We start from the raw sequence: 12,647 nt of genomic DNA on the forward strand, positions 1-12,647 counted from the left end.
TTTTACCATTGGCTTATCCACCTCAATTTGTTAAATTCTTAATACGTTCATTTTCTAATTCTTAGCAGATATATTAGTTGGTTCTATGTTGACCGAATTTATATTGCAATTATAACTTTAAGTTAGTTTTATGATGTTTTAATTGTTTATATTATACATAACTCCAATTGTACATAGCATTTCTTTTTTTACTTGTCTTCACTAATATTGAATTGTTGTATATATCTGTATCGAAGTGTATGTAGCCTGTAAATTGTATCTCATTCATCTCCGTGTACAGTACATGTTTATATTCTATTGTAAATTCAATTGGTGCTGAAAGTTGATTCTTTTGGTTTCGAATTTCGGATCACGTGGGGTGAAGGGCGAATGGAGTATGTGTGTGATTTTGGCTACTTAGGAGAAGTGCAGATACACATTTTTCGTGCATTGAGGAACGTTGTGATTGTGTGGTTTAACATGGTTACCTTGACCTCTGGCAATTAATTAGTTACATGTCAGTTGTGCTTTATACGAAGTCCATAGGACTTCGCGTCACCCTTTTTCTCTTTAGACAACAGTCAGTTGTAACTCAACACAATTATTTTTACGTTAGAACACTTCTTATTATGGCGCAGTCAACTGATTCGAATCTGCGGGGAATTCCCGCCTTTTGGCCAAACCATACTGTAGAACCACCCACTCAATGGACTAATTGGATCGACCAGTTCCACCTGGCCATCATCGCCAAAGAGAACTTAGACATAGATATCCTGAAAGAACCATTGGAGTAGGAAACCACAACCCATATTATAGAAACCGCCCAGGATTCAGAAAACGAAACACAGGAAAACCAGGCAGGCCAGAAACAAAGAATTAATGCGAGTCTACCAAAATTCGGAGAAAAGGATTTTAGACGAGAAACGAAAATTCGGGGGGATGAGGAGAAACGAAGCAGACAAGAAAGAAAGATCCAGCCTTTACTTGGCCTTAGGAGCCGAGCGGAAAAAGTGTCCCTCAAAAACACTCAAGGGTGAAGGTTTTATCCATTTCCTTCAAAAATTTTTTCGACCTTTTGGACGCAGCATTTGTCAAACCAGTGAACATTACGTTTGAACGATATAATTTATTGAGCCGAAAACAGAAGGACAGAGTCCTAGGAACAATTTTGGGGAGCGTTATCTGATTTAGCTAGACCTTGCGAAAATAGAATTAATCCAGAATTCTTATCGGAAACGCTAAATCCAGTGGATGCACTCAAACAAGCAATTATCGATGAGAAAGGTTATTACAATCATCTCAAATTAACGAACATGACGAGGGCCAATAACAACAACAGCGGCAGGTTCCACAAAATTTTATTACTGTGAAAAAGGAACCAAGTCTGAATAAAGAAAAATCCAACACCTGTATAAAATGTTGAAATGCTTTTACCAAAAGTCATTTGAACGTTTGCCTAGCAAAGAAATATTATATAACATTTGTAAATATAAAGGACACTTTGGAAGACTCTACAAATCAAAAGGAAGATATTGAATCTAATTATGAAAAGTATTTTGGATAAGCTCTTGCTTGTGCTAAATCTTTCTGTGAACAATATCTTATGTTGTTAGTAAAAAATAATGTTATGGATAAACTTGGTTTTACTGTAACAAATGAGAAGTCCTGGAATGCTAAGATTGATTTGAAATCATCCAAAAGCTTTTTAAAAAAACTCGATTTCTTTAAAAACAGTACCTAATGCCCTTTGTACTATGCGCGAGATGATCCTTTATCTAAGCTTTGTTTTATCGCGTTTTTACATGGGTTCGCCTACTTAGGCAGCTTCCCATGCTGGTCTGGTCTCCAGGAACCACTTAAAACCACTTAAAACCACTCCAGGAACTAGAAATTGAAGGCTTTTCGTGGGACATCTCCAGCTTCAAACCATGATTATATTTCAGCTCTTCTTTCACTTTCCCTTTGTCCATTCTGCCCTTACACAACTACACAAATGACCTTACACTTTTGTGGAAGCGATGCTAAGGTTAACTCGGCATCGATCATAAATTGGATTTCTATGATATACCAACCAGATCTTTGTCAAATCATTTTTCAAAATAGTTAGAGGGACAATATACGGTAAGTCATATAGGAAGGGGTAATTGTACGGTTGACGTCTTTCGATTATCGAAGAAAAAGAAACATAACGTTCAACCTCTTCAATTTCCCAGAAAGTTTTAAGATTGGTCTTTCTTTCATAAAAATAAATGGGTCAATGCCAATTTTTTCATTCCACTGGGAATTTGAGTCCATGTTTTGCCTTTAAATAATTCCAGAAATTATTTCAAGCATTTAAGATTCAGGGAAAAAAAATTTTTTTTCGCACCATTTGCATTTTTGTTACAGGAGACCGTAAACAATCAAATCGAAAAATCAAAATTGGGTGTTAATAAATTGCAAGTCATTTTCCTTTTAAAAACGAAAGAAACAGGACCTAGATTAATATTTCAAATTTAACACATGACCGTAACACTTTTGCTGTTCGATAGTGGAGCTTGCTTTCCTTATAACAAAGGAAATGAACTGAATTTAAAACGAAATCAAACTGCGAAAAAGTAAATTAAAAAGTTAATGACATACAAGAGCGATTATATGAAGGTTGAACTTTAGTTCAATATGCTGACGACTGTATGGTTTTTTCCTCTTCTATAATTTCTGAGGATGCTTTGAAACGATTGCAAAAATCACTTAATAATCTAACGGAATTTTTTGCAGAGAACCAATTGAATCTGAATGCATCTAAATCGGAATTTATAACATTTAGTCAAAAAAATGATAGCAAAAATGTAGATACTGATACAATAGTAATTAATGGGCATTATGTTGCCAAAAAATCAGAATGCAAATATTTAGGCCTTATTCTTGATTCAAGTTTATCTTTTCATGCTCAAATCAAAACAATTCTCCAAAAAATGGCACAAGGAATTAAAACTATAGATACAATTGGACAACAACTGCCGACATATCATTAGTTGCCTTGCTTCATTGTCTTGTTTTATCACATTTAGATTACTCAGCAATATTTTTACAACAAATTAATGCTACTTTGATGCTATCTCTAGAGAAACAGTTGAACTGGGCGTTAAAAAGAACATATTTCAGATCGAAATTTAAATCTTCTTCACTTCTTCGCATTAGCAAATCGTTCATTGGAATCGAGAAAAGAATTGAATTAAAGTGTATAACATACTTATACCAATATCTTACAAACAAAAAGAAGGCTTTTCAAAATACATTGAGACTACCGACTGCCAATTATAGGCTCAATAAAAGAACGAAACAAATTATTTTTGACAAACATTGTTCAACCGCTTTTCTACAAAAATCATTTTTTCATTTGACTTCTAAAAAATGGAATTCACTGCCCATAATTTTGCGCAATTTAGAAAAATCGAGAACAGGATTCAAGAAAAAATTGAAAGAATTTTACGTGAGTGAATTGAGAAACAATCCAATATGTACAACTACAAATACGTGGCGTGATTTCCGTTTTTGCTAGTTCTATATGTTTTAATTTAGTTTAATTTTCCAGACATTTTTTTGAAAGAGAATCTGTATATACTCTGTATATACGCTGTATGTTTGGACTATCTATAAAATCGTTTGTAAAGTTTTGATACCAGCTCGTTCTTAATTCTTAAAACTGAAGTTTTTTTAGTATCCGTAACTTCATATATTTTAATCAACCAATTTCCGAACTGTAACCGAACTTGTTTTGTTTTGTTTATTGCTTGTTTTCTGATGTTGTGTTTTTGTTTGATGTAACCAATGAATTTTAAACAACTTTATTATTTACACTTTGCTATACTGATGCCTCGGCTTTTTACTGTATAGTAATTCAGGTGTTCTTTCTTCTTCTTCTTCTTCTGAGCCTGAACATTGTAAACGTTCATTGGAATCGAGAAAAGAAATGAATTAAAGTGTATAACATACTTATACCAATATCATACAAACAAAAAGAAGGCTTTTCAAAATACATTGAGACTACCGACTGCCAATTATAGGCTCAATAAAAGAACGAAACAAATTATTTTTGACAAACATTGTTCAACCGCTTCTCTACAAAAATCATTTTTTCATTTGACTTCTAAAAAATGGAATTCACTGCCCATAGTTTTGCGCAATTTAGAAAAATCGAGAACAGGATTCAAGAAAAAATTGAAAGAATTTTACGTGAGTGAATTGAGAAACAATCCAATATGTACAACTACAAATACGTGGCGTGATTTCCGTTTTTGCTAGTTCTATATGTTTTAATTTAGTTTAATTTTCCAGACATTTTTTTGAAAGAGAATCTGTATATACTCTGTATATACGCTGTATGTTTGGACTATCTATAAAATCGTTTGTAAAGTTTTGATACCAGCTCGTTCTTAATTCTTAAAACTGAAGTTTTTTTAGTATCCGTAACTTCATATATTTTAATCAACCAATTTCCGAACTGTAACCGAACTTGTTTTGTTTTGTTTATTGCTTGTTTTCTGATGTTGTGTTTTTGTTTGATGTAACCAATGAATTTTAACCAACTTTATTATTTACACTTTGCTATACTGATGCCTCGGCTTTTTACTGTATAGTAATTCAGGTGTTCTTTCTTCTTCTTCTTCTGAGCCTGAACAAATTTTAAGATTTTCCTGAAAAAATCATCACGACCTATATACTACGTTCATCAGCACTTTAAAATGAACAAACATTATAGCAAAAGCGGGGGGTAATACTTACGCTAAGCAGGAAACAAACTCATTAATCGCTAAATCACACATTAACACAGAGGCGAAGTTGCACTTCGCAAACACAGGCAAAAAAAGACCGATAACGCTACTGGGAAAAACTGAATAAAACTTTGAGTCTACAAAACTTAATACGTGACGCACGTCAATTATGAGTCTACATATTTGCTAATAGACGCAAGCCAATTATGAGCATTAGCAGTACCAGTCAATTTGAAAAAAAAAGAAATTTACCAATAACATGCCTGAATTTATAGAGCGGACGCATTTCAACTAGTATACGAAAAAATTCGTTACAAACATCCGACCCTGCCCGGGTTCGAACCCTCTTATTTTGTTCAAGTTTTTGATTCCCAAAATGGCGGTAAAAAATTCCAAATATGTTTTTTTCCGAGAAAGCAACTTTGCTGTGCTTAAATATAGCTTAAATCAGCTATTGTTAGCCTGCTTGCTTGCTTTATTCGCTCGAAATTGCACTAAAAATCAGAAATTTAAACTTGCAGCTCAAAATTTGCATTTGCTTGAAAAAAACCGTCGTTCTTTATCATTTGTATTTTAACTTTATTTTGTGACGCTTATTATATTCAGCGTGTCTTCTCTGCGGTCTGTCTAACCTAGACTCTGATAAAAAGGCTGCTCCCCCAAAGATCCTGCCGAGTACATTGGGAGGGTAGTGGAGACAGGCGGTGCGGATGTCTCGAACAGACAGAGGAGACTGTTCTGCAGCAGCTCCTTCACAATGGGAGAGAGGAGGAGGTAGATGTTGGCCCATCCTGTTGTCTTCAGGGGGTCTCCCTTCAGAAAGTTACTGATGTCTCCTGCACACAAACCACCAATGACGAAATATAAAAAAAAAATATTTCACAATTTTGAAATCATAATTAATTGTTTTGATTAAAGCGACTGTTCAAATCATTATTTAAAATTTCAACTAGTTTGCTCAAAATTAAATAAAGCGAAAGGAGTTGTTGATTAAATGATTCAGTTGAAAACACCCAATATTTGAAATCCAACATCATTTCAGTTAACACGTCAGGCTCTCCTTTTTTTTATTAATTCAGTGGGTACATAAGTGGAGTTAAACCAACGTATGAACTGTTCAACTCTGCACGGAAACAGCTGTTGTTTGTTATCCTTGTTAAAATTAAAATTCCATGCAATTTTTGAGGGTTTATGTTTCTTTCCCGGGTAGAATGCTTCAGCGACAAGCAACCAGCATGGGTAGTACAGTTTCATAAAAACTAACAATCAAAAAACATAAACTTACAACTGATTTTTAAACTGCACAACCTCAACCATTCCAGGCCGAACATCAAATTTGCATTCGATTTAATTATTTACACTCGCAAATCAAGCAACAGCATTTTTTCTTGAAAGATTCCTGGGGGCAGATTAAAGTTCGGCACTACGCTGCTGTATTCAATCAAGACTTAACAACGGCTCTCCCCCCACATGTGAATTTTCAACAGATGAAGTTCGTTTACATTGTCAGCTGGTAACTAATTTTGGCATTTGGACTAAAGCCGATCATCAAACATATTTGCTTTTCATTAAACGCTTTTCATGTTTGCTTGCATGATTAACAGGCACGTAAAGTTGAAAAACTTAGATGGGTTATGGAGAAGGAAAGAGGGTAGGAGAAAGAGTGCAATCGGCGGATAATCAACTAACCGCCATATCTTGAAGCCGAAATTGCATCAGAATAACGGAAATTAAATCACAATTACGTAACAATTGCATAACAACAATGACACTTTGTTGTTATGTTGCATAACAAAATTAATTTTCGGTTTGTTGACCTACCAGTGTAATTAACCTACCATGTTCATTCATGATGGGAAGCAAAGAGTCTGCCAGTGCATTTGGACAGATGAAGCCCACATGGTTAAGCACAGTCACGAATGGCCGCACTAGATCAATGATGGGAAATGCATTGGAGAGAGAACAGATGTCACTCACACAGTGCACTCCCTGACAGGTCACAGAGGTGTAGGGTGTTGCGAACAGTCTCCTCTGAGCACTTGCTTGCGTCTCCGAGGACCCTGAACAACAAGAAGCTAGTTGAAATAACTCAAAAAAAAACATTGCAGGAGAGTTCCACAAGCAATGCCTAGTAAAAAATGATGAACTTTTTGTCTAATGAAGAAATGTTTGGCTCCAATCGAAGATTGAAAAAGAGCAATGAACGCAAGTAACCATAAAAAAAACACTTACTTTATTGAAAAAATCTCAATTTTGGAATTTCAAAAAAAATCGATGCCCTTTAAGCTCTTTAAATTTCTGGAACAATTTATGATCGGGATTTTTTGATAACCTTAACCCAAATTGAGAAAACTGGATCAACAGGTAAAATTTTTATTCCGCTGGAAATCTTAAACTTAAATTCCACTTTCGAAACTAGAAATCGTTCACGTTTTTAGCGCCATTTCCACGTCCGTATTTGGAGAGTGCTAATTACTTCACTTTCAGTAGATGAATTTCAATGGAACTCAAAAAGCGCATATATACCTAGGTGCATTCATAAAAGCATCAATATAGATGAATGCATATCTGTAGTTATTAGAGACTGTGGTGCGTCGTCACTTAGATTTAAACATGACGTCAACAGTGTGCTAGCTATTCGTGCTAAATTCCATTATCTGTCAAGGTCGTGACCGACCTGCCAATCCACTCCAGTCTTAACATCATGCGCTCTCTATTCATTCTCTACAGCTTATGAAAGATTTAAGTTGTATTTATTTCATTGTCATGACATAATTTAAATACTAAACTATCTATATTATTTATATGTTTATAACATAACAAGGAGAATTGATTCTTGTTTTACAACTGTCTTTCGACGTTTCACATGGCGCAGCCAGCAGTTTCGACCTCAGAGGATCGAACTGACCTGTTGGGCGTATCCGTATTTTGGTATAAACCAACTGCGGACCCACCACATAGCTGGGATTCGTGGATAGGTCAATTCAATTTGGCAATCACTCTGAGAGAGAGATGTGATCCACGCGAATTATTAAAACCTCCGGGTGTCGTACACGACGATCCTGCTCCAAAACCAGAAGTTGTGGGAGCGGTTGAAGATGCCGCAGCAATCGCAAGTCGTATTGCACGCAATGACGCGGCGATCCGGAAAGTCACGGAAATGAATGAAGAGCGCCGGGCGAAAGGTCCCCGAGTTGCACCAGGAGTGTATTATTTCGAGGTTGAACAACGTGTTAAATCTCGTTTATTTTTCTCGCTCGGCTCAGAAGGGAGGAAAAGATTCCTTCAAAGTTATCCACATGCGGATTTGAGCGAATTATCGTTTCGGGAATTCCATGAATTCTGTGTTCTCCTGTTCAGAAAGGAGAAAAATTTCATCATCGAACGTATGCAAATATACAACGCGGTACATTCAGACCGAGAAAGTTTGGAAGCATTCTATTTACGTTTGACGGGACAAGCCGCCCTGTGTGGATGGACAATCGATCAAGAAAAGGAAGTCGTAAGAGATATCTTCATTGCCAAAATGAGATATAAGGATATTCAGAGAGAATTGTGTATTCATCCAGGTGCTACTCCGGAGGATTCTTTGAAATCAGCTTTACTGCAAGAAAAGGGAGCACAAACGGCCACCGATTTGCAAAGGCAACTCGGGAGTTCGTCGTCGACGGGCAATTATTCCCAGGCAGGTGCCATCTTGGGTCAGAATTCCCGGATAAAACAGGAACCTACCTTCTCTGTCCAGGGTAAGAAACTTTCGGACAGGATTAGTCGGGCACAGAATAGTAAGCAAAAGGGGATCAACGAGAAATCAAAGTCGTGTTATTTCTGTGGTAACAGGTTCTCAACAAACCACAAGCAGAGTTGTCCAGCCAGAAATGTTACTTGCAGGAACTGTAACAAAAAGGGTCACTTTGCCAAATGTTGCAATTCTAAGAATGTAGGGAACGTGGAAGCTGAGTCAGATGAGACAGTGGAAGAAATTTGCAATTTCATCACGTCCGATAGTGAGTCGGAATTCACTGTTTTATCTGTAGCAGCAGAGAAACCAAGTCTCCCAATTAGGTCAGTGAAAAAGTTGGAGGTGGTCAATGCCGCCACGGGCAAGATACGTTCTATCCAGATAACACTACGTTGTGGCAAGACGTTTTTCAAGGCAACAGTGGATACTGGGAGTCCAGCCTCCTTTGTGAATAAGAAGACAGCAGACTATATTCTGAAAACGGTTCCTTCAGCCAAGCTCTTCACGATTCAAGAAAGTCCAATTGATACAGTATATGTTGACTATAATCGGAAGAAAATTGAATTGATGGGTACGTTAATTATGGATGTATCATCTTTGGGATGGCATATCAGGTCTGCAAAATTCCTTATTTCAGAAAATCGAACACGTTGTTTACTGGGTTTGGATTTGCAACCCCAATTGGGAGTAAGTACAACGCAAGTTAGACCAGATCGTCCTTTGGTGGGAGAAGTCTCCCAATCAAACCCGAATTTAACATCGGATTCATGGAAATCTCATTTTTACCAGAAGTTCCATCGTGTATTCAGTAGAATCGGCAAAGCCAAAAACCATAAAGTATTCTCTACGTTCAAGTCTCCACTCGTCCCTATTCAAGAAAAGGGAAGGAGAGTGCCGGTGCACATTCAAGATAAAGTTGGTCAGGATATCCAAAAACTAATTCATGAAGGGCACGTGGTTAAACTGAATAAATGTACCAGTGAGTATTTCATCTCTCCGATCGTTATTACAGCTAAGAAAGATGGTTCTGTGAAATTAGCTATGGATGCTAAACCTATGAATGACCAAATTCATAAGAACCATTACCAAATGCCGAATTTGTTGGAACTATTGGACTCAGCCGCCCAGATAATCACGTCGGACATTTCAGGAGATATTTGGTTTACGTCCTTAGATTTAAAATACGCCTTCAGCCAGATTCCGCTCAGTGAGGAAGTTAGTCGTCATTGCAATTTTAATATCGTCTGTGGTGAACAAACTGGCACGTATCGGTTCAAAACGGGGTTTTATGGACTAACGGACATGCCAAAGGAATTCCAAAAGGCGATGGATAATACTCTCCAGGGTCTGTCAGGAGTATTCTGTTTCCTTGATGATATTCTGATTGTTTCGAAGGGTTCAGTCGAAGATCACAATATCCTTGTAGATAAGGTGATAAGTCGTTTGGATGATGAAGGTTTTGCTCTGAAACTTTCGAAATGCGATTTTTCTCTGAATCAATTATCTTGGTTAGGATATGATATTGACTCAGAAGGATACAGACCGAAACGTTCTAAGATAGAGGCAGTACTCGCTCTGGAACCTCCAAGGACGCTTAAGCAACTTCGTTCGTTCATGGGCATACTCAACCATTTACAACGATTTTTGCCGAATATTCAGGTCCATTCAGACCAATTACGCCCGTCGTTGAAAGCAAGTAATAAAAGTAAATTTGTGTGGGGAGACTGCCAACAGACCGCGTTCAGTAACATCTTACAATTGATAGCGAATATCACAAAGATGTATCATTATGACCAAAGTCGGAACTCGCGGGTGAAATGTGACGCTAGTCATAGTGGTCTGGGTGCTGCATTAGAACAAGAGATCGAAAAGGATGTTTGGGTCCCAATTGCTTTTGCGTCACGCTTTCTAAATGATCAGGAGAAGAAATACAGCACTAACCAATTAGAACTTCTAGCAATTGTATGGTCGTGTGAGCATTTTCGAACATATTTGTTGGGAAATCATTTTGTAATCTTAACTGACCATAAAGCAATTATCTCGGCGTTAAAGACCAACCGAGGTAACAAAACTCATCAGTCGCGGTTAACCAGATGGGCCGATAGATTATTGCCCTTCGATTTCGACATATTCCATATCTCCGGATGTCAACTGGGTATAGTAGATTATTTATCCCGTTTCCCAACGTTTGAAGCCCCGCGACCAAGCAGTTTTGACGAACAATATGTTGTTAAATGCATTACTCGATTCTTTGATGCGTGTGAATTTTTGGATGAATGGACCAAGTGTTGTACTGCGATAGAAAATCCAGGGATTATCCAGAAAAATAACCAGAGCTCTGCCGTATCTAATACAATTCATCTAATTGAGTCATTGGATTCTGGTCAGCATCGGGTATATTGTCCCGATATGGACAATTCAATCGCTGTATCTCACACGTTTAGTAACTTATCGGTAGAGGGCGTTTTAACCCAAAACGTCCCAGTTACATCGAATGGCATAATATCGGTAGAGGGCGACGAAAATTTGGCCATTAATCATACTGGCACTTTCCGTCAATTTCCTACGTTCGACATCTCTCCGCTAGGGGGCGTCAAATTTGCTGGTTTGCAAATTAACCAATCAGCGTTGAGAGAAATACAGCTGGCTTTTGTCACTTTCTCAGCATGGTTTACACATTATCTGCCAATTTTGTTCTCACTGTGGTTTATTTCTCTGGTTGCTAGTGATTGTGTTATATTGTTGTCGCTCATAGCATTTTTCGCCTTTGTCCTATCGGATCGTATTTCTTGGATAAGAATCGTTCTATTGAGTATCTTCCATTTTCAGACAGCTATGGATTCTATTACCGGTGCCAACAACAACAACACGAATGACAGCTTCGAACAACTGTTAAACCAGTATCTCCCAGTCACTCAACCCTGGTTTTCTTCTGATAGGGCTCGGCCGCGGTTTCGCGCGGGGGCTGTACGTCCCAGAAGATCGACAACTGTACAACGCGGTGCAGCACTGAAGAGTCAGTATGCCCGTATATTAGCAAACTTCAGGACAAAAAGGGCCCGGAAAACTACTGTATCGAATCGTCCATCCCAGTCAGTACATAGTTTAGAAATTCTGAAGACACCAGTGGTCACTAAGGACCAGAAGTCGCTAACCGGGTTGGTGGGCATTTTGGACTCCGATGTACTGTCGGAGCTTACGGATGAAGATGCCAGTCTATGCCTCATGAAACGAGCCATTATCAATCGGGACTACGAAGGATTTTGCCGTATAGACTCTTACATAAAATCCTTTTGGCATTGCGCAGCGGTGGTTGATGGCTGGATTGTCGTAGATAATAGGATTGCTATACCTATGTGCCTACGAAAACCGCTATTGTCTCGACTCCATAGATCGCATGCGGGTCAGTTGGCCATGGTTGATGCTGCGCAATATATCTGGTGGCCCCGAATGCATCGAGATATCGTCCAGCTTTGCAAGGATTGTCCCCAGTGCACAAAGTTTGGTAAGAATTTGAAAGCGAACGCTTCATTTAACTCTTCAAAGCCTTTACCCCTTTTGTCTGGCCCTAATGAAGAACTGCAACTCGATTACGCTGGTCCTCTTCTTGATTCTTTGGGTAACAGTATGTATATCTTGGTCGCGATCGACCGCTACTCAAAATATCCGTCAGCTATGATAACGCGTTCTACGGGAGGACGGAAGATTATTAAATTTCTTAAATCGTATATCCAACAACATAGTATCCCTAAATCTATCAAAACTGACCAATATTCTGGTTTTAAGAACAAATTGGTGCAAAATTTTTGTCAAGAAAAAAATATTGCTCAATATTTCTGCGCGGTGGGGGACCATCGTTGTTGTGGTTTAGAAGAAAGGTCGATTCAAACGATTAAACGTCGTTTAGGTGCCTCCCGGTTAAGTTCGGATTTTTCAAATATTCAAGATACTCTTAGAATTATTATTGAAGATATTCGGATTACAAAAAATTCTGTCACTGGGGTTTCACCGTTTGAACTTCATTTTGGTCGTCCTCCGAATACGGAGCTATCCATTGCGGCTGAACGTTTATCTACGGGCGTTAATTTATATATTCAACAGCTGGAAAGGGACCTTTTAACACCCGAACAGCGTCGGGAGCAGTGCGATAGCCGACCGAGGATAAAAGTGGT

The 12,647-nt window shown here is 38.0% G+C and overlaps 1 protein-coding gene across 1 annotated transcript in view; it reads right to left on the reverse strand.

Moving 5' to 3' along the window:
• LOC134852100 (uncharacterized) overlaps positions 1–12,647 on the reverse strand; it is a 59,826-nt gene that overhangs the window by 26,763 nt on the left and 20,416 nt on the right. The window contains exons 13-14 of the mRNA XM_063868379.1: positions 6,572–6,793; positions 5,366–5,569 (exon numbers count right to left, since the gene is read on the reverse strand). Of these exons, the coding sequence (XP_063724449.1) occupies positions 5,366–5,569; positions 6,572–6,793 (426 nt within the window). The remainder of the gene's footprint in view (positions 1–5,365; positions 5,570–6,571; positions 6,794–12,647) is intronic.

The sequence above is a fragment of the Symsagittifera roscoffensis genome, chromosome 7 (assembly GCF_963678635.1).
Source record: "Symsagittifera roscoffensis chromosome 7, txSymRosc1.1, whole genome shotgun sequence".
Lineage (NCBI taxonomy): Eukaryota > Metazoa > Xenacoelomorpha > Acoela > Convolutidae > Symsagittifera > Symsagittifera roscoffensis.